The 24,241-nt window shown below is 46.0% G+C and overlaps 2 protein-coding genes across 16 annotated transcripts in view; both read left to right on the top strand.

Moving 5' to 3' along the window:
- INPP5B (inositol polyphosphate-5-phosphatase B) overlaps positions 1-16,960 on the top strand; it is an 80,613-nt gene extending 63,653 nt beyond the window's left edge. For 14 of the 15 annotated variants that reach the window (XM_074380544.1, XM_074380543.1, XM_074380542.1 and 11 more), the window contains 8 exons: positions 2,171-2,281; positions 4,120-4,282; positions 5,152-5,387; positions 8,146-8,259; positions 10,553-10,637; positions 11,266-11,393; positions 13,242-13,353; positions 15,494-16,960. In XM_074380544.1, the coding sequence (XP_074236645.1) occupies positions 2,171-2,281; positions 4,120-4,282; positions 5,152-5,387; positions 8,146-8,259; positions 10,553-10,637; positions 11,266-11,393; positions 13,242-13,353; positions 15,494-15,609 (1,065 nt within the window). In that variant the 3' untranslated portion in view covers positions 15,610-16,960. Of the gene's footprint in view, positions 1-2,170; positions 2,282-4,119; positions 4,283-5,151; positions 5,388-7,390; positions 7,481-8,145; positions 8,260-10,552; positions 10,638-11,265; positions 11,394-13,241; positions 13,354-15,493 lie in introns of those variants that run through there. The other variant, XR_012512381.1, reaches the window with a different exon arrangement.
- Positions 16,961-18,010: 1,050 nt separating this feature from the next.
- MTF1 (metal regulatory transcription factor 1) overlaps positions 18,011-24,241 on the top strand; it is a 59,842-nt gene continuing 53,611 nt past the window's right edge. The window contains exons 1-2 of the mRNA XM_039473669.2: positions 18,011-18,093; positions 20,234-20,692. Coding sequence (XP_039329603.1) covers positions 20,285-20,692 — 408 coding nt within the window. The 5' untranslated portion in view covers positions 18,011-18,093; positions 20,234-20,284. The remainder of the gene's footprint in view (positions 18,094-20,233; positions 20,693-24,241) is intronic.

Here is a 24,241-nt window from a genome sequence, read left to right as displayed (position 1 = left end):
GCACGCGCCACCACGCCCAGCTAGTTTTTTTGTATTTTTAGTAGAGATGGGGTTTCACCATGTTGACCAGGATGGTCTCGATCTCTCGACCTCGTGATCCACCCACCTCGGCCTCCCAAAGTGCTGGGATTACAGGCTTGAGCCACCGCGCCCGGCTTTTTTTTTTTTAATTTTTATTTTTATTTTTATTTATTTATTTATTTATTTATTTATTTATTTTTGAGACGGAGTTTCGCTCTTGTTACCCAGGCTGGAGTGCAATGGCATGATCTTGGCTCACCGCAACCTCCGCCTCCTGGGCTCAGGCAATTCTCCTGCCTCAGCCTCCTAAGTAGCTGGGATTACAGGCACACACTACCACGCCCAGCTAGTTTTTTGTATTTTTAGTAGAGACGGGTTTCACCATGTTGACCAGGATGGTCTCGATCTCTCGACCTCGTGATCCACCCGCCTCAGCCTCCCAAAGTGCTGGGATTACAGGCTTGAGCCGCCATGCCTGGCTAATTTTTATTTTAAGACAGGGTCTTGTTCTGTCACCCAGGCTGGAGTGCAGTGGTGCTGTGGCACAATCACAAAGCACTGCAGCCTCGATCTGCTGGGCTTAAGCAGTGCTCCCACATCAGCCTCCTGAGTAGCTAGGACTATAGGCATGTATCACCTTACCTGGATTTTTTCTTTAGAGACAGTATCTTGCTATCTTGCCCAGACTGGTCTCAGGCGACTCCTGGGCTCAGGTAATCCTTCTGCCTTGGCCACTCCAAGTTCTGGGATTATAGGATGAGCCATCACACCTGGCCTTTTCATTTCTTTATTATCTATTTACAGTGGCTCTTTATTATCTTTTTTTTTTCTTGAGGCAGAGTCTCACTCTGTTGCCCAGGCTGGAGTACAGTGGCACGATCTCAGCTCACTGCAATCTCTGCCTCCCAGGTTCAAGCAATTCTCCTGCCTTAGCTTCCTGAGTAGCTGGCATTACAAGCTTATGCCATCATGCCCAGCTAATTTTTATATTTTTAGTAGAGACGGGGAGTCTTATGCCACCATGCCTGGCTAATTTTTGTATTTTTAGTAGAGACGGGGTTTCACCATGTTGGTCAGGCTGGTCTGGAACTCCTGATCTCGTGATCCGCCCACCTCAGCCTCCCAAAGTGCTGGGATATCAGGCATGAGCCACCACGCCCAGCCCAGCTCTTTATTATATATTACAGTGACTCACGCCTGTAATCCCAGCACTTTGGGAGGCTGAGGTGGTTGGATTGCTTGAGCTCAGGAGTTCAAGACCAGCCTGGGCAACACGGCAAAACCTCTTATTGCTACAAAAAAATTAAAAACTTAGCCAGGCGCGGTGGCTCAAGCCTGTAATCCCAGCACTTTGGGAGGCCGAGGCGGATGGATCATGAGGTCAAGAGATCGAGACCATCCTGGTCAACGTAGTGAAACCCCGCCTCTACTAAAAATACAAAAAATTAGCTGGGCATGGCGGCGCGTGCCTGTAATCCCAGCTACTCAGGAGGCTGAGGCAGGAGAAATGCCTGAGCCCAGGAGGCAGAAGTTGCGGTGAGCCGAGATCGCGCCATTGCACTCCAGCCTGGGTAACAAGAGCAAAACTCTGTCTCAAAAAAAAAAAAAAATTAAAAACTTAGCTGGGCGTGGTGGCTTGCGTCTGTGGTCCCAGCTACTTCGGGGGCTGAGGTAGCAGAATCACTTGAACTCAGGAGGTGGAGCTTGCAGTGAGCCGAGATCACTTCACGGCACTCCGGCTTGGGTGACAGCAAGACCTTGTCTCAAAAGAAAAAAATAAAAAGAAGCTTGAGAAACACTGCTTTAAATCAAAGCCCTAGAAAAGGTTCTCACTGCTGGCCTGTTGGTGGCAGCAAGCAATTTTCTGCCCTGGGCCTTAGACCTGACAGAACTAACTGCCAACCATGCTTTCACTTCCATGTCTTTTTTTTTCTGCTAATCAGGAAGCAGATGCCTGTACCACAAGCTTTGCCTCTGGGAGATACTTCTAAGTCAATTGTTAATGGAGTTAATTAATTAATTAAATCTATTTAGATTGTTTTCTGTTTGCTGTCAACTGTTATTTCCCAATGCTGTGAATGCTTTCTATACTGAGAAAGAAGAAATGGGCAGAAGCCAGGGCACTCAGTCTCTGATGTTTCCCTTCCAGGTGAGGGTCATAAATGATGAGCTTTACCGGAAGACTCTGGAGGAAATTGTTCGCTCCCTGGATAAGATGGAAAATGCCAACATTCCTTCTGTGTCCCTGTCCAAGCGAGAGGTAGGAAGGACATGTTAAGAATATTAGCATTCTAGAGAGACAGAACTAAAAAAAAAAAAAAAAAAGAAAGAAAAAAAGAGAATTATTATCATTGAGGCCAGGCACGGTGCCTCATACCTGTAATCCCAGCACTTTGGGAGGCCTAGGCAGGTGGATCACCTGAGGTCAGGAGTTCGAGACCAGCCTGACCAACACAGAGAAACCCCATCTCTACTAAAAATACAAAATTAGCTGGGGGTGGTGGTGCAGGCCTGTAATCCCAGCTACTTGAGAGGCTGGAGAATCACGTGAACCTGGGAGGTGGAGGTTGCAGTAAGCCAAGATTGTGCCATTGCACTCCAGCTTGGGCAACACGAGTGAAACGCTGCCTTAAAAAAAAAAAAAAGAATATTAGCATCAGACTCTTCTATTCCTAGAACTTAAATCTCCCTCATCTATTGGAGCTCAGAGTTCCAGGAGGCACCTATACCACTATTGGACTGTAGTCTTTCTTTTTTTTTTTTTTTTTTTTTTTTTTTTTCGGAGACGGAGTTTCGCTCTTGTTACCCAGGCTGGAGTGCAATGGCGCGATCTCGGCTCACCACAACCTCCGCCTCCTGGGTTCAAGCAATTCTCCTGCCTCAGCCTCCTGAGTAGCTGGGATTACAGGCACACACCACCATGCCCAGCTAAATTTTTGTATTTTTAGTAGAGATGGGGTTTCACCTTGTTGACCAGGATGGTCTCGATCTCTCGACCTTGTGATCCACCCACCTCGGCCTCCCAAAGTGCTGGGATTACAGGCTTGAGCCACCGCGCCCGGCTGGACTGTAGTCTTTCTTGATAGACTGCTTCTAGATAAAGTGAGGCTGATGTTGTTAGCTGAGAAGAGAGAGGTTATTGGCTTAGGTCATCATGTCCCGCTCTTCTAAACCAGAAGAGGATTCAAAATGTGTTTTTATTTTAGAATAACTGTTGTATATTCTTGCAATAGATTTTTCTTACTGATGCTTTGCCTTGGGATTAAATTGAGTTTGGATGCCCATGAGCTGATGGGAGGCAGACAGTATAGAAAAGGAATAGGTAATATATGAAGTTGAATAAGGTTTGAAGGTTTTTCATGGAAGAGCCAAATGGAAGATCATTCAAACTTGACAGTTATGCAGAGTCAAATGGGGGTTTAAGGTGAAGGCATTTTTTGTTTGTTTGTTTGTTTTAGATAGAGTCTCACCCTGTCACTCAGGATGGAATGCAATGGCATGATCACAGCTCATTGCAACCTCTTTCTTCTAGGTTCAAGCAATTCTCATGCTTTCGCCTCCCAGTAGCTGGGATTACAGGCATGTGCCACCATGCCTGACTAATTTTTGTGTTTTTAGTAGAGATGGGGTTTCGCCATATAGGCCAGGATGGTCTCGAACTCCTGAGCTCAAGTGATCTGCCCACTTTGGACTCCCAAAGTGCTAGGATTATAGGCCTGAGCCACTGCACCAGCTGCTGATGGCATTTTTAATGCCCTAGGTGTCCAGCTACTTGGAAGGATGGGCTTAATCATCATGTTTAGTAGTGGAATTTGTGAAGGGTGTTTTGTAAATGGTTTTGGGGTATAGGCGATAAAAACTTTCATTTCTTCAGGAAATATAACACAAAAACAAATGGAATTTTTGGATTTGAGGTTGAACACAGATAACTAGTCTTTAGTGGGAACTGTGGCCTCCCAGGTAAATACGTAAAACAGAGACATTTAAAAGAGATGGTCCTTCATTTTCTTTCCATGGTAAGGATTGCCCAGTTGGGGTGGCTAGGCAGGTGGCCAAGGAAACGGCACTGGTTTTCACTGGACCCGGGCTTCTTCCCAGTTCTGTTTTCAGAATGTCAAGTACATGCAATTGCAAGTAGAATCCTTTACAATTCATAATGGACAAGTACCCTGTCATTTTGAATTCATCAACAAGCCTGATGAAGAGTCTTACTGTAAGCAGTGGCTAAATGCCAACCCCAGCAGAGGCTTCCTCCTGCCAGGTAAGGCCTCTGTCCCAGCTTCCTGGTGTCTGGTTTGGGGAAAGCCTTACTCTATATTTGCTCATTTTCCTAAAATAAGCTTTTTGCTTGAGTGTTTTATTCTCTGCTTGAGGCTTTTTAAAAAGCCCTATAGAGGAACCCATTCATAAATAAAATGTAAAATAGGAGCATGAGTTCAGTTTCAAAAGCATTCTGTCATTTATATGTTCTATAATTTCACAGAAAGAGAAAACCTAAGATTACTGTAGAGCAGTTGCTGCTGTTACTTTTGTCCTCAATAAAGTTTCTCAAGTTAAAAAAAAAAAAAAGCAGGTGCTGCTGTTAAAGGAACCATTTTATGATCTCGCTATAATCAACTCCCAATTATCTGCTCTTGATAATGGGGAAGTAATCCAGAAATTATGTCTGGCCCTGGAATGTACCATTCAGATTTTTCCCAACTTTTCCTTTGCACGCTGCATGATTCTGTGTGACAGAACAATGAAGGGTGTTCTGTGGACAGTTCGCAGGTTGATAATTGTGTTACATTTCTTCTGAATCAGGTCTCTTCATCTTACCTGGCTCAGGGAAGGCTCTTTGATCCATGCCTTCTTATTCTCTTAGTATTTCTAGCTTGAGCTGTGCTCCTTAGTACTTCAATTTTATAGCATTTGTCTATTTACATGTTTTTGTCTGTTGTTTTCATATTCCCATTTGGACTATAAACTCTTTGTTCTTGTTTCTCCTGCATGCCAAGCACATTTAGATGCTTGATACCTTTTCTTTCCTTTTCCTAACCCTTCATGCCTTACCCTCTTCCCTCCTATCTTCTTTTCCCCTTTCCTCTTAGCCTCCCCCTAGCCAACATTATTTTTAAAATTTCTCTGCAGATTCTGACGTTGAGATTGAATTGGAGCTCTTCGTAAATAAGACCACAGCTACAAAGCTCAACTCTGGTGAAGACAAAATTGAGGACATTCTGGTTTTGCACTTGGACAGGGGAAAGGATTACTTTTTGCCTGTGTCTGGGAACTACCTGCCTAGCTGTTTCGGGTCTCCCATTCATACACTGTGTTACATGAGAGAGCCAATCCTAGACCTGCCACTTGAAACTATTAGTGAGCTGGTGAGTAATATGCCACAAGGAAATACCTAGAACTTTGTAGCAGCCAAGCCAGTCAAACAGGATATTCCTATGCCTACCTTCCTAGGGACTTAGAAATTCTTCAGCCTTCTAGAGCTTGCTTAGTGTATCAGCTGTATAAAGCTGTGCTACAAACTATCTGAAATTTTAGTAGTTTTTAACACCAAGTTATTGCTTCTCATGATTCTGTGAATTTCCAGTGTGGGTCTTCTGCTGGTCTCACCTAGCCCCATTTGTGTGGTTATAATCAGATGGCAGCTGTGATGGCCAGAGGGCTCCAGATGGCCTCTCTCACATGTCTTGGTGTTTGCCTTTTCTCTGGATTTCACTCACCACATAGGCTCATCATTCAGAAGGCTAGCTCAGGTTTCTGTAGCTAGTGGCAAGAACATGAGAGAACTGTAAGGCCTTTTGTAGCATAGGCTCCAAAATGCACACAAGGCCACTTCTGCCATGTTTTATTGGTAGAGCAAGTTATGAAGCCGTACTAGATTCTATGAGTGGAGCAATAAAGACTCTGCTTCTTTTTTTCTTTTCTTTTCTTTTCTTTCTTTCTTTCTTTTTCTTTTCTTTTCTTTTTTTTTTTTTTTTGAGACAGAGTTTCTCTCTGTTGCCCAGGCTGGAGTCCAGTGGCTTGATCTCGGCTCACTGCAACCTCCACCTCCTCCTGGGTTCAAGTGATTCTCCTGCCTCTGCTTCCCCAGTAGCTGGGACTACAGGCATGCACACCACCACGCCTGGCTGATTTTTGTATTTTTCATAGAGATGGAGTTTCACCATGTTGTCTAGGCTAGTCTGAAACTCCTGACCTCAAGTGATCTGCCCACCTCAGCCTCCCAAAGTGCTGGGATTACAGGTGTGAGCCACCACACCTGGCCTTTTTTTTTGTGGGGGGAGGGTAGGGTCGGAGTCTCACTCTGTTACCCAGGCTGGAGTGCAGTGGTGTGATCTTGGCTTACTGCAACCTCTGTCTCCCAGGTTCAAGTGATTCTCCTGCCTCAGCCTCCTGAGTAAGTGGGATTACAGGTACCTGCCACTATACCCAGCTAATTTTTGTATTTTCTGTACAGGGTTTTGCAGTGTTGGCCAGGCTGGCCTGGAACTCCTAACCTCAGGTGATCCTTCCACCCTGGCCTCCCCAAGTGTTGGGATTACAGGTGTGAACTACTGTGCCTGGCCTAACTCCACTTCTTGATAGGAAAGAAAAGCTGCAAAATGCTGTGGCCATGTTTTTCAGTATTTCACTTACAGTATGTTTCTTTGTCTGAGCTGTTATAACAGAATCCCATAGACTGGGTGATTTATCAGCAATAGAAATTTATTTCTCACAGTTCTGAGAACTGGGAAGTCCAAGATCAAGGCACAGTCAGATTTGCTGTCTGGTGAGGTGAGGGCTTACTTCCTGGCTCAGAGAGGGCCATCTTCTCACTGTGTTCTTACATGGCAGAAGAGATGAGGGAGGTCTCTGTGGTATCTTGTTTAGGGGCACTAATCCCATTCATGAGGGCAAATACCTTATCACCTAACCATCTCCCAAAGGGCCACCTCCTAGTACCATCACACTAGGGATTAGGTTTCAACGTATTTGAAGGGGTTATAAACATTCAGTCTGTAGCAGTACATTAGAGAAACTCAGCCATGGGTTGGACACAGTGACTCACAGCTGTAATTCCAGCACTTTGGGAGGCCAAGGCAGGAGAATTGTTTTAGGCCAGGACTTTGAGACCAGCCTGCACAACATAGTGAGGCTCCGTCTCTACAAAAAATTAAGAAATCAGCTGGGTATGGGGGTGTGCACCTTTAGTCCTAGCTACTTGGGAGGCAGGGGTGGGAGGGAACCGGGGAGTTCAAGACTGCAGTACCTGAGCAATAGTGTAAGACCCTGTCTCTAAAAAAAAAGAGGAACTCAGCCATGGATTCTAAAATAATGAAAGTTCCATAGTCAATGATATTATTCTTTTTTTTTTTAAAATCATCATTGGTAGGTTATCATCCTAAACTAAATTTGCTGCGATCTAAAAGCTTCCTATGAAGACAATTCTAATGCAAGGGAAATAATTTGGAGCAGACCTATGGTAATATGCATGCTTTTTTTTTTTTTCCAATGCATTTTTTAAATCTAGGGAGTCTTGAACTTCCTCTTCTGCATCATGTAGATGAAAACAGGGACCCAATCAAGGAGAGTGATTTGTCACAGGTCATATGGTGAGTTAACAGTGGACCTGGAGGCTGGGTACAGTGGCTCCCATCTGTAATCCCAGCACTTTGGGAGTCTGAAGTGGGTATGTCACTTGAGTCCAGGAGTTCAAGACCAGCCTGGGCAACAGAGTAAGACCCCATCTCAAGATTAAAAAAAAAAAAAAAGAATTAAAAAGAGAATCAAAACAATGGACGTGGGCCTTGAACTCAGATTTTCGGACTCCCAGGTCTGTGCTGTTTCCTCACCAGATGACACCTCTCTAGTTCTAATAGTGAAATGCTATAGGAATGATTTTTTTCCTAAAAATATGGTATATATTTCACCTGATTCATTGAAACTGCTTGTCATAACCCTCTCCTGATTCTCAAAAATTACCTTTTGTTCCTTGATCGTATCACCTGAATTCATTTCTGTCTGAGGACTGTGTGGTTAGGGGCATTGAATTATTTTCCTTCTTCCATGGGTTTGCCGTCCCCATGTCATGCATTTTCCTGGAGCCGGCCTGGCAGAATTTCTGTCATGATCTTGATTGCTTTCCAGACTTTGATGCCAATACAGACTGAAAGTAATGGGAGCCAGCTGGAGAGACCCTTGGAAATTCCCAAAGAGCTCTGGATGATGGTTGATTACCTGTACCGAAATGCTGTCCAGCAGGTAGGTTGTGTTTAGGCATTCAGACCTGATTGAGGCCAGGCTGCCTTGAGAAAGACCATCAGCTCCAAGAACTTTTTGCATAAGGAACCTGTGGAGAACTGTTCTTCCCCCATGAAGGGGAAGGAGGATAGGGAGTATGCCATGTTTCACAATGCTGGGAGACTGCTTTTTTTTTTTTTTTTTTTTGAGACAGAGTCACGTTCTGTCGCTCAGGCTAGAGTATAAATGGCGCAATCTCAGCTCACTGCAACCACCACCTCCTGGGTTCAAGTGGTTCTCCTGCCTCAGTCTCCTGAGTAGCTGGGATTACAGGCACCCACCATCATGCCTGGCTAATTTTTGTATTTTTATAGAGAAGGAGTTTCACCATGTTGGCCAGGCTGGTCCTGAACTCCTGACCTCAGATGATCCACCTGCCTCAGCCTCCCAAAGTGCTGGGATGACAGGTATGAGCCATGGTCCCCAGCCAGAGACCCTGCTATGACATGCAGTACATGATCACCCCCAAGGGAAGCAGTGCTGCGTAGGAAGGCCATCCCAGCACTGCATAGCATGTTCCTTCCCATGGCCTCTGGGGTCCCTCAGCCAGAAAACTGCCTGGAGGCCTCTCAGAATGTTATTGCTCTCCTTCAGGAACTCTCACCAGCTTCTGGGAATGAGTGGGGCTAACTTGTTGATAAACCAAGGAGAGGCAGGGGACCAGATGCAACCCCTGGTCCTCGAATTTGGAGGCCTGATTTCTAGAGAGACTAGGGCAGGCTTCACTAGTCAGATTGGTCAGTTTCACTGATCTGTTTATATAGGTTTCAGGGAGACCTATACAAACTATAAGATCACTTTATTTTTATTATTTTTATTTTTTTTATTTTTTTTGAGGCAGAGTTTCACTCTTGTTACCCAGGCTGGAGTGCAATGGTGCGATCTCGGCTCACCGCAACCTCCGCCTCCTGGGTTCAGGCAATTCTCCTGCCTCAGCCTCCTGAGTAGCTGGGATTACAGGCATACATCACCATGCCCAGCTAATTTTTTGTATTTTTAGTAGAGACGGGGTTTCACCAAGTTGACCAGGATGGTCTCGATCTCTTGACCTTGTGATCCACCCGCCTCGGCCTCCCAAAGTGCTGAGATTACAGGCTTGAGCCACTGCGCCCGGCCACTGTAAGATCACTTTACCACTTCAGAGCAACATACTTTTCTTTTTTAGTATATATTCTTTTTTTTTTGAGACAGGGTCTCACTCTGTTGCCCAGGCTGGAGTGCAGTGGCACGATCTTGGCTCACTGCAACCTCTGCCTCCCGGGTTCAAGCAATTCTCCTGCCTCAGCCTCCCAAGTAGCTGGAATTACAGGCACTCGCCACCATGCCTGGCTAATTTTGCATTTTGAGACAAGGTTTTACCATGCTGATCAGGCTGGTCCTGAACTCCTGTGACCTCAAGTGATCCACCGCCTCGGACTCCCGTAGTGCTGGGATTACACGTGTGAGCCACCACACCTGGCCTTAATATACATTTTTATGATATTCCATTTTCACTTTTTTTCCCCTCACATTTATTGAGAATTGCAGTATGCCAAGCACTATTCTAAGTGTTTTACAGCATTGCCTCTAGTTTTCACAGTAGTTCTCACATGAAGTAAAACAGATGCCTGGAAAGGTGAATAACTTGGTTAAGGTCCCAAAGCTGATAAATGGGCAGAGGTGGGATTTGAATACAGTTAATCTGAGTAGAGAAGTCATATTCTTCAGTGCTATACTATTCTACCTTCTCTGCAGAGCTCCTTTCAAATGTAATTTTTGAGCAATATATATAACAATGTTACTATTAATACAGTTATATGGTATTAAGTCATTTTATAAAACAAATGAACATAAAGTGTCCTGATACTAATGGAAATAGCTTTGCTGCCATAAACTTATTTGCTCAAAGCAGTGAAGTACCTTGTTAGCTTTCTCTTATGCTCTTATGCATATTTTCTTCATTTTTTCCCCCCGGGTAATCCCTCTATACCACTGCCGGAAACACAGCTGCTTTTATGTTTTCTCCAGTGTTGGATCTTCTTGCATATGGTATGCCCTACCCATAGTTTTATAGTAGATGCCTGAAGACCTACTGTAGAAACATGCCTGGGAAGGCCCACAAGATGAATTAGCCAAATCAGCTTAAATCAGAGAATCTGCCAGGGCCTTACCACACTGCTCCTTTTTGCATTCTGCTAGTGATATTATTAGGTCAGGAAATCATTGGTGATTTTCTGAGAAAATAATTCTTTTGTGACTATCTTCCATTTTGCAGGAAGATCTGTTTCAGCAACCGGGCCTGAGGTCAGAATTTGAACATATCAGGGACTACTTGGATACTGGAATGATTGATAACCTCTGTATCCTTCAGACATTCAGCTCCGTGTGTGTGTGTGTGTGTGTGTGTGTGTGTGTGTGTATGTGTGTGTAAGAGAGAGAGAAAGAGAGAGAGAGAATATGAATGAGGGGTGAGAAAAAGGAAAGTATTTTCAGACTTAGAATCTGATATTGTATCCTCAGTTACCATGTTTTATTTAAAGTTTGCATAGAGAAGACTTTACAACTTTTTTTTTTCTTTTGAGACAGGGTCCATTTCTGTCACCCAGGCTGGAGTGTAGTAGTGTGATCTCAGATCACTGCAGCCTTTACTTCCTGGGCTCAAGCGATCCTCCCACCTCAGCCTCCTGAGTAGCTGGGACCACAGGTGAATACCACCATACCTGTGGTCCCAGCTTTTGAACTTTTCATAGAGGCAGGGTTTTGCCATGTTGCCCAGGCTAAGAATTTACAACTGTAAGTAACCAATATAGCAGGAACTCAGGAGGCCTGGCTCAACTGACAGTGTGGCCCCTTTGAGAAGTTAGGCTGGCATTCTCGCTCTGAGCAGAGCCTGACTGGGCAGGCAGCACTTCTGGCATGTGCTTGCTCCTGGGCCTTTTCCTAACCATGGGCAGCAGCACCATCGATTCCTTAATGATAGGTCAAAAGCTGCCAGCAATCATTCTGTAGCCGAAGCCCTGCTGCTTTTCCTGGAGAGCCTTCCAGAGCCTGTCATCTGTTACAGCGCCTACCATAACTGCTTGGAGTGTTCTGGCAACTACACAGCAAGCAAGCAGGTGAGGGGAAGCACTGAGCATCAGCATACACATGTGGTTAGCCCCAGACCCCATGGGACCTAAGGGAACAGAGTGGACGCAGTCCCTCAAGTGCAGTGTCTCAGAAACTGAACACCTTATCTTTCCTTCTCAAACTCAAACCTGTTCTTTCTCTCATGTCTTTGTTTCTTTTAATGGCATCACCCTTAATTCCAGTGAGTCAACCTGAGACCTGAGTCATTTCTGACTCCACCCTCTTCGTGCCTCCCACGGGCCCAGTCTCGTTGATCTATGACCTGTCTTCTCTCTTATATTCTCATTGTACTTAGCTTGGTTTCAGTGCGCTGCATTCACGATCTCCTTCTGCTGATTTGTTTTGCACACTGCCATCAGATTGTATATTCTAAATTAGGCTATTGTCATGTGACTATTGGTCAGAAAACCATACTTGGCTCTCCATTGACAATTACTAATTTTCTTAAATATTGAAGACTTTCTATGATCTAGCTTCGTGGTTCACACATACAACAGGCCTTGGCAGAATCTAGAAAACTTGCCAATAATACAGATTCTAAAGCCTCACCCTAAATCCACTGAATCATAATCACTTTTTTTTTTTGAGACGGAGTTTCGCTCTTGTTACCCAGGCTGGAGTGCAATGGCGTGATCTTGGCTCACCGCAACCTCTGCCTCCTGAGCTCAGGCAATTCTCCTGCCTCAGCCTCCTGAGTAGCTGGAATTACAGGCATGTGCCACCATGCCCAGCTAATTTTTTTTGTATTTTTAGTAGAGACAGGGTTTCACTATGTTGACCAGGATGGTCTCGATCTCTCGACCTCGTGATCCACCCGCCTCAGCCTCCCAAAGTGCTGGGATTACAGGCTTGAGCCACCGCGCCCGGCCACTTTTGTTTTTTGTTTGTTTGTTTGAGATGGAGTCTCGCTGTGTCACCCAGGCTGTAGTGCATTGGCGGGATCTCAGCTCATTGCAACCTCCGCCTCCCGGATTCAAGTGATTCTCCCGTCTCAGCCTCCCAAGTAGCAGGGATTACAGGTGTACGCCACCATGCCTGGCTATTTTTTGTATTTTTTTTTTTTTTCTTTTTTGAGACGGAGTTTCGCTCTTGTTACCCGGGCTGGAGTGCAATGGCGCGATCTCAGCTCACCACAACCTCCGCCTCCTGGGTTCAGGCAATTCTCCTGCCTCAGCCTCCTGAGTAGCTGGGATTACAGGCATGCGCCACCATGCCCAGCTAAATTTTTTGTATTTTTAGTAGAGATGGGGTTTCACCATGTTGGCTAAGCTAGTCTCAAACTCCTGACCTCAGGTGATCCACCCGCCTTGGCCTCCCAAAGTGCTGGGATTACAGGCTTGAACCACTGAGCCTGACTGATAATCACTTTTGGAATCTATTTTGTTCAAGCTTCCAAACTGATTCTGATATGCAGATAGCTGGAGTACTCATTGATCAGGGCCTGATCAACCCTTCTAGTTATGCTCCTGCCAAAATTGACTTCTCATAAAGTGTTCTACTTATCTATTTTTCTCCTCTTGCCCTTTTTTACACATTCTTTGCTCTAAATAACCCATTTCTTACCTCTGTAAATCCAGTTTTGTCTTATATTCAAGACCCAACTAAAATGTCTTATTTCCTGAAGTCTTATAAGAACATGCAGTTAAAAGGCTGACTTCTAAATTCATGTCACATTTGACCTGTACCTCTCTTTTGGTACTCAGTGGTAAGCAACCACTTTTCTGTGTACAGTCTTACTCGTGCACTTGGATGGTGTATTCAGTTCTTGGACTGTAGTAGGCACCTGACAAATGATTCCGTTAACAAAAGACAAATTCCAATTCTCCCTCTTTCAGGTCATTTCTACTCTCCCCACATTCCACAACAATGTCTTCAAATACTTGATGGCATTTTTGCAAGAACTGCTGAAAAATTCAGCAAAAAATCATTTGGATGAGAATATTCTAGGTAAGCAGCCAAAAGTCTATGGAAAGCATTTCTGCAAACTGAGAGACTTGTAATGAGAAATGTGGTTGAGGAGGGTCCCAAGTCCCTTGCAGTAGAACTAAAATATTATGCTCTGGGCCAAGATTTTTTTTTTTTTGAGATGGAGTTTTGCTCTGGTTGCTCAGGCTAGAGTGCAATGGTGTGATATTGGCTCACCACAACCTCTACCACCCGGGTTCAAGCAATTCTTCTGCCTCAGCCTCCCATGTAACTGGGATAACCGGCATGTGCCACCATGCCCAGCTAATTTCATATTCTTCAGTAGAGACAGTTTCTCCATGTTGGTCAGGCTGGTCTCGAATTCCCAACCTCAGGTGATCCACCCGCCTTGGCCTCCCAGAGTGCTGGGATTATAGGTGTGAGCCATCGCACTCGACCTGGGCAGATTTTTTTAAAGCAGAAAGTATTGCATTTGGACATTCCTCCCCACTCCTAACAATGCAAGAATAAGTATAATCATGGACCGGGCATGATGGCTCACATCTGTAATCTTAGCACTTTGGGAGGCCGAGGCAGGCAGATCACCTGAGGTCAGGAGTTTGAGACCAGCTGAGCTAACATGGTGAAAAATACAAAAATGAGCTGGGTGTGGTGGTGGGCGCCTGTAATCCCAGCTACTAGGGAGGCTGAATCAGGAGAATCACTTGAACCCAAGTGATGGAATGGAGGCTGCACTGAGCCGAGACTGCACCACTGCATTCCAGCCTGGGTGACAGAGTGAGACTGCGTCTCACAAAAAAAGTATAATCCTGTACCGTATAATATCTTGGTCAACAACGGACCATATATACAATGGAGGGTCCATTCGATTATAATACCATGTGTGTGTGTGTGTGTGTGTGTGTGTGTGTGTGTTTATGTTTGAGACAGTCTTGCTCTGTCACCCAGGCTGGAATGCAGTGGTGTGAACTCAGCTCACTGCACTCTCTGCCTCCTGGGTTCAAGTGATTCATGTGCCTTAGCCTCCCAGGTAGCTGGGATTATAGATGCCTGCCACCATGTCTGGCTATTTTTTTCTTTTTTGGAGACAGAGTCTCGCTCTGTCACCTAGGCTGGAGTGCAGTGGCATGATCTCGGCTCACTGCAACCTCTGCCTCTGGGGTTCAAGCGATTCTTCTGTCTCAGCCTCCCAAGTAGCTGGGATTACAGGTGTGTGCCACCATACCCAGCTAATTTTTGTATTTTTAGTAGAGATGGGGTTTCACCATATTAACCAGGCTGGTCTTGAACTCCTGACCCTGTGATCCGCCCACTTTGGCCTCCCAAAGTGCTGGGATTACAGGCGTAAGCCATCATGCCCAGCCTTTTTTTTTTTTTTTTTTTTTTTAAGGGCGGTAACCAATGTCCACCCTCCCCACTTCTGGGTGGGAGAGTGCTGGAAGCCAGATGGCCACTCGGGCCCACGCAGCCACCCCTGGGCCTTAGCTATCCTTACCATGCTCACAAAACCCTGTGCGAGCCTGGAGACCAGCCTCAGCGAGAATGGGAGGGAGGTGAGGCAGTGTGGGAATGAGAGGGAAAGAGGCAGGAACCAGAGAGGCGGGACACCAAGCAGGGCTGCCTCCCCCAACACCCTGTAACCTCGGCCACCTCCGACAGGGCACCATTCCCCTTGGAAAGCCCACTGTGGGGGGACAGGCTAATTTTTGTATTTTTAGTAGTGATGGGGGTTTCACCATGTTGGCCTATCTGGTCTCAAACTACTGGCCTCTAGTGATCTGCCTGCTTCGGCTTCCCAAAGTGCTGAGATTACAGGTGCGAGCCACTGCACCTGGCCCATAATACTGTATTTTTGATGTACCTTTCCTATGTTTAGATCTATTTGGATGCACAAATACTTACCAGTGTGTTACAGTTGCCTGTAGTATTCAGTATAGTAACTTGCTGTACAGGAGCCTAGGAGCGATAGGCTATACCATCTAGAATTGTGTAAGTACAAGTGCGAGTAAAGTTTGTGTAAAGTGTAAGTACACTCTTACGATGTTCGCACAATGACTAAATCACCTATTGACATTTTTCAGAACATACCCCTGCTGTAAGTGATGTGTGTCTTTAGTACCTTCTTTTGCTGAATCATTTATTTTCTGTTTTTTTCTTGCAGCTAGCATATTTGGCAGCTTATTGCTCCGAAACCCAGCTGGTCACCAAAAGCTTGATATGATGGAGAAGAAGAAGGCTCAAGAATTTATTCATCAGTTCCTCTGCAACCCACTCTGAGCCTCTCTCTTCTATTTTACTTGAGGCAGCCAATTACCAGCCCCACTGTTTCAGCTCAAGAGCTGTCTTAAGATAATTATGTGAGGCTACTTGGTAGCAAGAATGGCAGCTGTTTCCTGAGCCTAGTGCCCTGACGAAGCCCACCATTGGTTAGCACACTCAGTGCTGTAAGTCATGAAGACATAGGAGAAAATCCACCATAATAAAACTGACGTTCAACTTTCAACTTCAGTTATTTAACACAGATTGAGTGCAATTTTTTTTTTTTTTTTTTTTTTTTGAGAAAGAGTTTCACTCTTGTTACCCAGGCTGGAGTGTAGTGGTGAAATCTCAGCTCACTGCAACCTTCCCCACCTTAGTTCAAGCGATTCTCCTGCGTCAGCTACCTGAGTAGCTAGGATTACAGGCACTTGCCACCACGCCCGGCTAATTTTTTGTATTTTTAGTAGAGATGGGGTTTCACCATGTTGGCCAGGCTGGTCTCGAACACCTGGCCTCAGGTGATTCACCCGCCACAGCCTCCCAAAGTGCTGGGATTACACTCGTGAGCCACCACATCAGGCTTTTTTTTTTTTTTTTTTTTAATTTAAAACGTTTTAAAATAACTACTTGTACTCACTCACCCTACCTCCGGGGCATAGTTGGTGCCTTCCCTGTAGCCTGGGGTGATATCTTCATGATCAGATATTTGAAGGAACTTTGGAGTCCTGAAAGGACTATGAGTTAGTCGACAAGAATGCAGGCAGAAACTGCTGGATAAAATAGGCTACAGCCACCCCAGATGCTTTCAGTGCTGGGTCTGAGGATATGTGTATATGCACAGGCAAACTCCACCTCCATTTCTGCTCGGATAATGGCTCGGTAACTCTGACTGGCTGCTCAGCCTCTGAAGGCAATACAGGTGTTTAAAAAATTAAAATAACCAGGCGCAGTGGCTCAAGCCTGTAATCTCAGCACTTTGGGAGATTGAGGTGGGAGGACTGCTAGAGACCAGGAGTTTGGGACCAGCCCGGGCAACACAAGGAGACCTCATCTCTACAAAAAATTTTTTAAAAATTAGCCGGGCGTGGTGATGCATGCCTGTGGTCCCATTTACTTGGGAAGCTGATGTGGGTGGATCACTTGAGCACAGGAGTTTGAGGCTGCAGTGAGCTACGATCACATCACTCTACTTCCAGCCTGGGTGACAGAGGGAGACTCCGTCTCTAAAAATAAAATGTAAAATCACTGAAGAAATGAGTGTTCGATGAAACAAGTGGGATTTTCTGGGCCAGCAAGTCTTCCAAACTGTATATGATGCATCCCCTCTCTCATGTAATATATTTTAATGATAAATGTATATTTAACAGTGGTGGTGGTGTATGTTTTTCTCTCTTAAGAGATGGCAGTTCGCTGCAGCTGGACTTTGTGGCCCAAGCCTTGGGACCAAAGAGACATATTGCTGGCAGTCAGCAAAAAATGGGTATAGCACTGGCCTGACCCCCCTTGATCCCTGGTCTAATTTTTGGAGTTGTCCCACTGAATATTCGAGAAGCAGCTTATGGGAAAAACAGGCAGTGGCTGCTGGGAGGATCTAACAGCTAGATCCTCCAGGCATTTGGAAAGGACAGGGGCGTAACGAAGGCACACGCAGAATTGTTTCCTGGGTACAAATACAACTACTTCTGGGGACTGTAAAATGGGTTTAAGACACGGACCAGCAGGACAATGTGAACGGTTAAAGGGAGTGGCCGGTAGGTGGCGCTAACTGGCCCGGACAAGAGTCCCGTCGAAGCCGCGTCCGCTGCTGGGGAAGAAAGTTGGGACCGCTTGCCCGGGCGAGAGTGAGAAGGGCGTCCTAGGGAAGCGCGTGGTACAAGGAAGAGGCGAAGGCGTCCTCTCCAGCTGGGCTTGGAATACTCTTAGTTCTGCCTTTGGAGTCTTATCTTCCTTTCTGGGGCCTCCCGCCTGTGTTAACTTTGATGGGTGCTGAAGGGGAGGCCGGAACCCCGGAGGGAGAAACCCGGGAACGTCACGGCCGTCCAGACTCCCCAGGCGAGTTGGAGTCAGAGTTGTGACGGCCAACTGTGGTCCTTCCCGCTGCAGCTGTGGCTGCCTGGGCGAGGGCGGCCAGCGCAAACTCGGCTGACGATATTTCGGACTCTTGCTTTGGGGTTCGTTCCCTTCTTCTTGCGTCCTGTGCCGTGACGGCAACACCCTGCGGGCAGCCAGTAGCTACTCCGGGCGCTTCCCCGCGCGGACGAACTCACCCACTGGGCGCCTTCCCCACGGTGCCCCGCCCCGCTCCTCCCTCTCGCCAATTGGAGGCTTCAGCTCGGCCCCTGACAACCTGAGCCAACCAGAGGCGCCAGGGAGGGGCGGAGCGCTGTCCCCTCCTTCCTCCGGAAAGCGGAAGCGGAAGTGACGTTGAGGAAGGTGGGGCAATCATGGTGCCGCTGGGGAGGGGAGAAGCTGCTGCCGCCGCCGTTGCCGGGAGCCGCGGAGGTAAAAGGCGAAACTAGACTCGGCCTGGGCTTGGGACTTACCGGGGGCGCGGGACTTAGGCTCCTTCCTGAAGCATTTTCCAATGGAGACCTCAGTCCGGTCACCATAGGGACCCCACCCCTTGTCTGTTTCCATGGGGATGGGTATCCAGCCCCCCTTTCCTGTTTCCATGGAGACCCGGACCCTGCCCCTCTTCTCTGTGCTTGGAGACCCCCAGCTTGTCTTCGGATTTTTCTGTGTGGCCCCCTACTGGGGGCTGTTCCAGACAGGTTCATTTTCCCAGCCTCCTCTCAAGGAGGCTCTGTTCGCACTCCTCTTGGCCACCCTGAAACCTCCCGGTCTTGTTTGTTCCGGACAGTTGGTCTCTGCGTTGCCGCTGAGGGTGCCGGGGCAGCCCACTGGGGCCCTCGGTGCTCTTCTCTCTTCTCAGATGCAGCGAAATGTACATCTATGGGGTTGCGTAAGCCAGAGCTAGGGGTCGGGCCGGTACCTCCCGGATCGGATCCTTTGGCCTGTCTTTGGTAACTAAGCCACCCCACTAAGTAAAGGCTCACTTTCTAACCCAGAGCAAAAGAGAAAGATAAAGTGCAAAGCCAGACTGAAAAGGAAAAGGGATATGCTGATTATTTTAAAATTCTCTGTTCTGCCTGCCAAACCCACATTTGTAGAGCCTGTGTTTGTAGATGAAGGAAGAATCACTATTCCAGAACATGAAAGCTTCAAATGTGGTATTTTTCTCAAGAGAATATATCTTCCCAAGATACTGTCTTCACGAGAGTGTATGTTGTCATGTCTTTTATTCATTTAGCTGACATTTCCTGCACTTCTATTATCAGTGTGTTAGGCTAAGGGCTGTGGAAACAAAAATAATAAGTAAGACCCAATTCATTCAGGGATAAGAGCCCATTATACAACTATAACTTCTGATACCATATTTGTTTTAAGACATAAATAGATAACAGTGATCTTCACTGTTTGTGCCTGGGGATTAGCCCCTCCACCCAGAAGGTTGAAACATCTGTTCTAGGTAGCAGGGAAGAAATTCACACTTGTTCCTCTACGATTTATCAAACATTGTGCTTTGCATGTGTTGCCTCTTTTATTCCATGTAAAAGCTTTGAGAGAACAGGAATTACTAGTCCCATCTTGCACATAAGAAAAGCGACATACAGAAAAGTTACCCATGTAGTAGAGGGCAAAGCCAGGATCTGTAGGTAGATGACTCTTCCTCCAAAGCCTTGTTCCTTCTACCATAAATTACATGAGACTGTTTACTACCTCGCGGTCTAATTTGGAGGATATTTGAGTGCGTTTTCCTTTAAGATTTGTAGCAGTTCAGCCTTTAAGCAGCCACTGTTCTGTTTGCTCTTTTGTCCCCTTTAAGTATTTTGACCAGGTTTCAAATTGTTTGACAGGCACATTCAGAAGGTCTTATGAACTTATTCAATTTTTGAAAAGCATTGCTTTTCTTTCCTTCCTTCCTTTCTCTCTCTCCCTCTCTTTCTTTTTCTTTTTATAGAGATGGAGCCTCACTATGTTGTTTTGACCATGCTGATCTCATACTGGCCTCAAGTGATCCTCCCATCTCAGCCTCCCAACATGCTGGGATTACAGGCATGAGCCACCACGCCCAGTCAGCATTGCTTTTCTTTAAAAAAAACTTGATGGTTTCAAAGTTAAGATAATTAAAAAATTATTCCCTGCCGGGCGCGGTGGCTCAAGCCTGTAATCCCAGCACTTTGGGAGGCCAAGGCGGGTGGATCACAAGGTCAAGAGATCAAGACCATCCTGGTCAATATGGTGAAACCCCATCTCTACTAAAAATACAAAAATTAGCTGGGCGTGGTGGCGCATGCCTTATAATCCCAGCTACTCAGGAGGTTGAGGCAGGAGAATTGCCTGAACCCAGGAGGCAGAGGTTGTGGTGAGCCGAGATCGCGCCATTGCACTCCAGCCTGGGTAACAAGAGTGAAACTCCGTCTCAAAAAAAAAAAAAAAAAAAAAAAAAACCATTCCCAAGGATGGTTTTTCTTTTGCTTTGGCTTGCTCTGTAAATGAGAGGGAAAATGAGCCCTGTGCTTGCTGTGGAGGTCCAAGGGTCTTGTGATATGACTCTAACTATGGCTTTGTTCTATTGCAGACAAGTCATTATCTTTTCATTTCTCACAATTGGGCTGAGCACAACTGAACCATGGGGGAACACAGTCCAGACAACAACATCATCTACTTTAAGACGGAGGAAGATGAGCTGACCCCCGATGATAAAATGCTCAGGTTTGTGGATAGAAATGGACTGGTGCCTTCCTCATCTGGAACTGTTTATGATAGGACCACTGTTCTTATTGAGCAGGACCCTGGCACTTTGGAGGATGACGATGATGACGGACAGTGCGGAGAACACTTGCCTTTTCTAGTAGGGGGTGAAGAGGGCTTTCACCTGATAGATCATGAAGCAATGTCCCAGGGTTATGTGCAACATATTATCTCACCAGATCAGATTCATTTGACAATAAACCCTGGTTCCACACCCATGCCACGAAATATCGAAGGTGCAACCCTCACTCTGCAGTCGGAATGTCCGGAAACGAAACGTAAAGAAGTGAGTAAAGCAGTCAGTGGGGGCCTAGTTGGTTTGGGGGCAAGTCCTTACAAAATTTTGGGTGCAAATTTTAGCTGGGGAGTAAAGGAGTGTGTGGGGTTAGGACTTAGAATAGTTTTGCTTATCAACAACACATATGCTTTAGGTTTTGTTGTGATTGCTTCTGGGACTTTGGTTTGTATAGCCACATTGAAATTTGGAAATACGAAATTGTAATTTCTCAAATATCCTTCCCTAGGTCATAATAAATTTCACTTAAGTAAGTCCATGTTTCTGAAACTAAAATAATTAGATTTAGCTTATCTGACAGGGAAGTAACTATAGAGTTGGCTTATTTGATAAAGAAATAACTATTTGGGCTGGCTGGCTCATTCCTGTAACCTCAGTACTTTGGGAGGCCAAGGCGGGTGGATCACGAGGTCAGGAGATCAAGACCATCCTGGCCAACATGATTAAACCCCATCTCTACTAAAATACAAAAATTAGCCAGGCGTGGTGGCACGTGCTTGTAATCCCAGCTACTTCGGAGGCGTGGCAGGAGAATTGCTTGTACCCAGGAGGCAGAGGGTGCAGTGAGCCGAGATTGCGCCACTGCACTCCAGCCTGGCGACAGAGCAAAACTCCATCTCAAAAAAACAAGGAAAAAAAAAGAAATAACTAGATTTGGCTTATCTCTGGGTTGTGTTTAAGTGATTTGTTTTGAACATGAGAATCTGCTGGAATATGTTTGTTTATTTATTTTATTTTATTTTTTAAGATGGAGTCTTATTCTGTCGCCGAGGCTCGGCTGGAGTGCTGCAGTGGTGCAGTCTTGGCTCACAGCAACCTCTGTCTCCTAGGTTCAAGTGATTCTCCTGCCTCAGCCTTCTGAGTAAGCTTGGATTATAGGTGCCTGCCACCATGCCTGGCCAGTTTTTGTATTTTCAGTAGAGATGGGGTTTCACGAGGTTGGCCTAGCTGGTTTCAAACTCCTGACCTCATGATCCACCTGCCTCGGCCTCCCAAAGTGCTGGGATTACAGGCGTGAGCCACCATGCCTGGTCTTAGAATATGTTTTATTATCTTAGTGAATATTTAATGAATTTTTCTTTTATGGTGACTCATGCCTGTAATCCCAGCACTTTGGGAGGCTGGGGCGAGTGGATCACTTGAGGTGGAATTTGTAACCAGCCTGGCCAATATGATGAAACCCCGTCTCTGCTAAAAATACAGAAATTAGCCAGGTGGTGGTGATGCAGGCCTGTAATCCCAGCTACTCAGGAGGCTGAGGCAGGAGAATTGCTTGGACCCAGGAGGCAGAGTTTGCAGTGAGCTGAGATCGAGCCACTACACTCTAGCCTGGGCGACAGAGCAAGACTCTGTCTTTAAAAAAAAAAAAAAAAGAAGGCCGGGCATGGTGGAATCCCAACACTTTGGGAGGCCAAGGTGGGCGGATTGCCTGAGCTCAAGAGTTCGCAACCAGCCTCGGCAATACGATGAAACCCCATCTCTACTAAAAAATACAAAAAATTTAACCAGGCGTGGTGATGTGCACCTGAGTCCCAGCTACTTGGGAAGCTGAGGCAAGAGAATTGCTTGAACCCCGGAGGCAGAGGTTACAGTGAGCCAAGATTATGCCATTGCACTCCAGCCTGGGCAACAAAGCAAGACCCTGTCTCAAAAAAAAAAAAAAAAAAAAAAAAAGAAAGAAATTCAGGCTGGGCACAGTGGCTAACACCTGTAATCCCAGCACTTTGGCAGGCCAAGGCAGGTGGATCACCTGAGGTCAGGAGTTCAAGACCACCCTGGCAAACATGACAAAACTCTGTCTTTACGAAAAATACACACACACAGACACACACACACACAAATCTGGGCATGGTGGCTCAGCTACTCAGGAAGTTGAGTCAAGGAAATTACTTGAATCCGGGAGGTGGAGGTTGCAGTGAGCCAGGATCGTACCACTGCACTCCAGCCTGGATGACAGAGCAAGACTCAGTCTCTCTTTTTTAAAATTATTTATTTATTTATTTATTTTGTTTTTTCTTGCCTGTTCAGTGCAAAACAGAAAAGACTCAGTCTCAAAAAAAAAAAACATTCAGGCAAGAGACAGTAAATGAGAGCAGGTTATCTTTTTTTTTTTTTTGAGACGGAGTTTCACTCTTGTTACCCAGGCTGGAGTGCAATGGCGCGATCTCGGCTCACCGCAACCTCTGCCTCCTGGGTTCAAGCAATTCTCCTGCCTCAGCCTCCCGAGTAGCTGGGACTGCAGGCATGCGCCACCATGCCCAGCTAATTTTTTGTATTTTTAGTAGAGACGGGGTTTCATCTTGTTGACCAGGATGGTCTCGATCTCTTGACCTCGTGATCCACCCGCCTTGGCCTCCCAAAGTGCTGGGATTATAGGCGTGAGCTACCGTGCCCAGCCCTTTTTTTTTTTTTTTTAAGACGGGGTTTCACCATGATGGCCAGGCTGGTCTTGAACTTCTGACCTCAGGTGATCCACCCACCTCAGCCTCCCAAAGTGCTAGGATTACAGGCGTGAGCCACCGCGCCCAGCCGAGAGCAGGTTATCTAAAATAAGTTTTCATGTTCGTGTTTAGCTAATGTGAGTAAGGTAATGCTGTCAAGATTAACAACCATTTACTAATGGTTGTTATACTACTGGTTATTATTAGCAGAATAAAAGCTCTGATTTTGCTGGGCGCGGTGGCTCAAGCCTGTAATCCCAGCACTTTGGGAGGCCGAGGCGGGTGGATCACGGTAAAGAGATCGAGACCATCCTGGTCAACATGGTGAAACCCCGTCTCTACTAAAAATACAAAAAATTAGCTGGGCATGGTGGCTTGTGCCTGTAATCCCAGCTACTCAGGAGGCTGAGGCAGGAGAATTGCCTGAACCCAGGAGGCGGAGGTTGCGGTGAGCCGAGATCGTGCCATTGCACTCCAGCCTGGGTAACAAGAGCGAAACTCTGTCTCAAAAAAAAAAAAAAAAAAAAAAAAAGTTCTGATTTAAAGGTAGTGATATACGTTATCCAGGAACTATTACAGGTCAGTTAGAAAAAAATAGGTCACTGGTAGTTACAGTACCAGGGACTAAATGTAAGATGTTACCAAACAGAAAATAGGGTGAATGATTTAGCAATATAGTTTTCTTTTTTGCTGTGGTTGAGGTCTTGAAACTGCATATGGCTTATGTATGTGGCTTATTAATGGCCTATCACTTTTCCTTTGCTAGCCTTAGAGAGACCATCTTGTCCTACCTCCTACGCCATGCAGAAATCTCCCTATGGCATCTCTGACATCAGTTCATCTGGTTTCTGCTTGAAAACTTCCAGAACAACGAGAGCACAGTGTTTCATACCTCAACCCAGTACATTTGTTAGCCAGTTCTGACTGTTAGAAAGCTTTTACTTGTTTAGAACCAAAACCTGCCTTTCTGCAGGTGCTGCCCACTGGTTCGAGACCTACCTGCCTTCCTGAGTAAGCTTCCTTCCATAGGATAGTCCATTAGCTATTTGAAGATCATGGGTTTTTCTTCCTCTTACATCACCTCCATGTACTTAAATCC

Source organism: Saimiri boliviensis, chromosome 11 (assembly GCF_048565385.1).
Source record: "Saimiri boliviensis isolate mSaiBol1 chromosome 11, mSaiBol1.pri, whole genome shotgun sequence".
NCBI lineage: Eukaryota > Metazoa > Chordata > Mammalia > Primates > Cebidae > Saimiri > Saimiri boliviensis.
The sequence above is the reverse complement of the archived record's forward strand: the minus strand, read 5'-3'. Positions and strand labels throughout refer to the sequence as shown.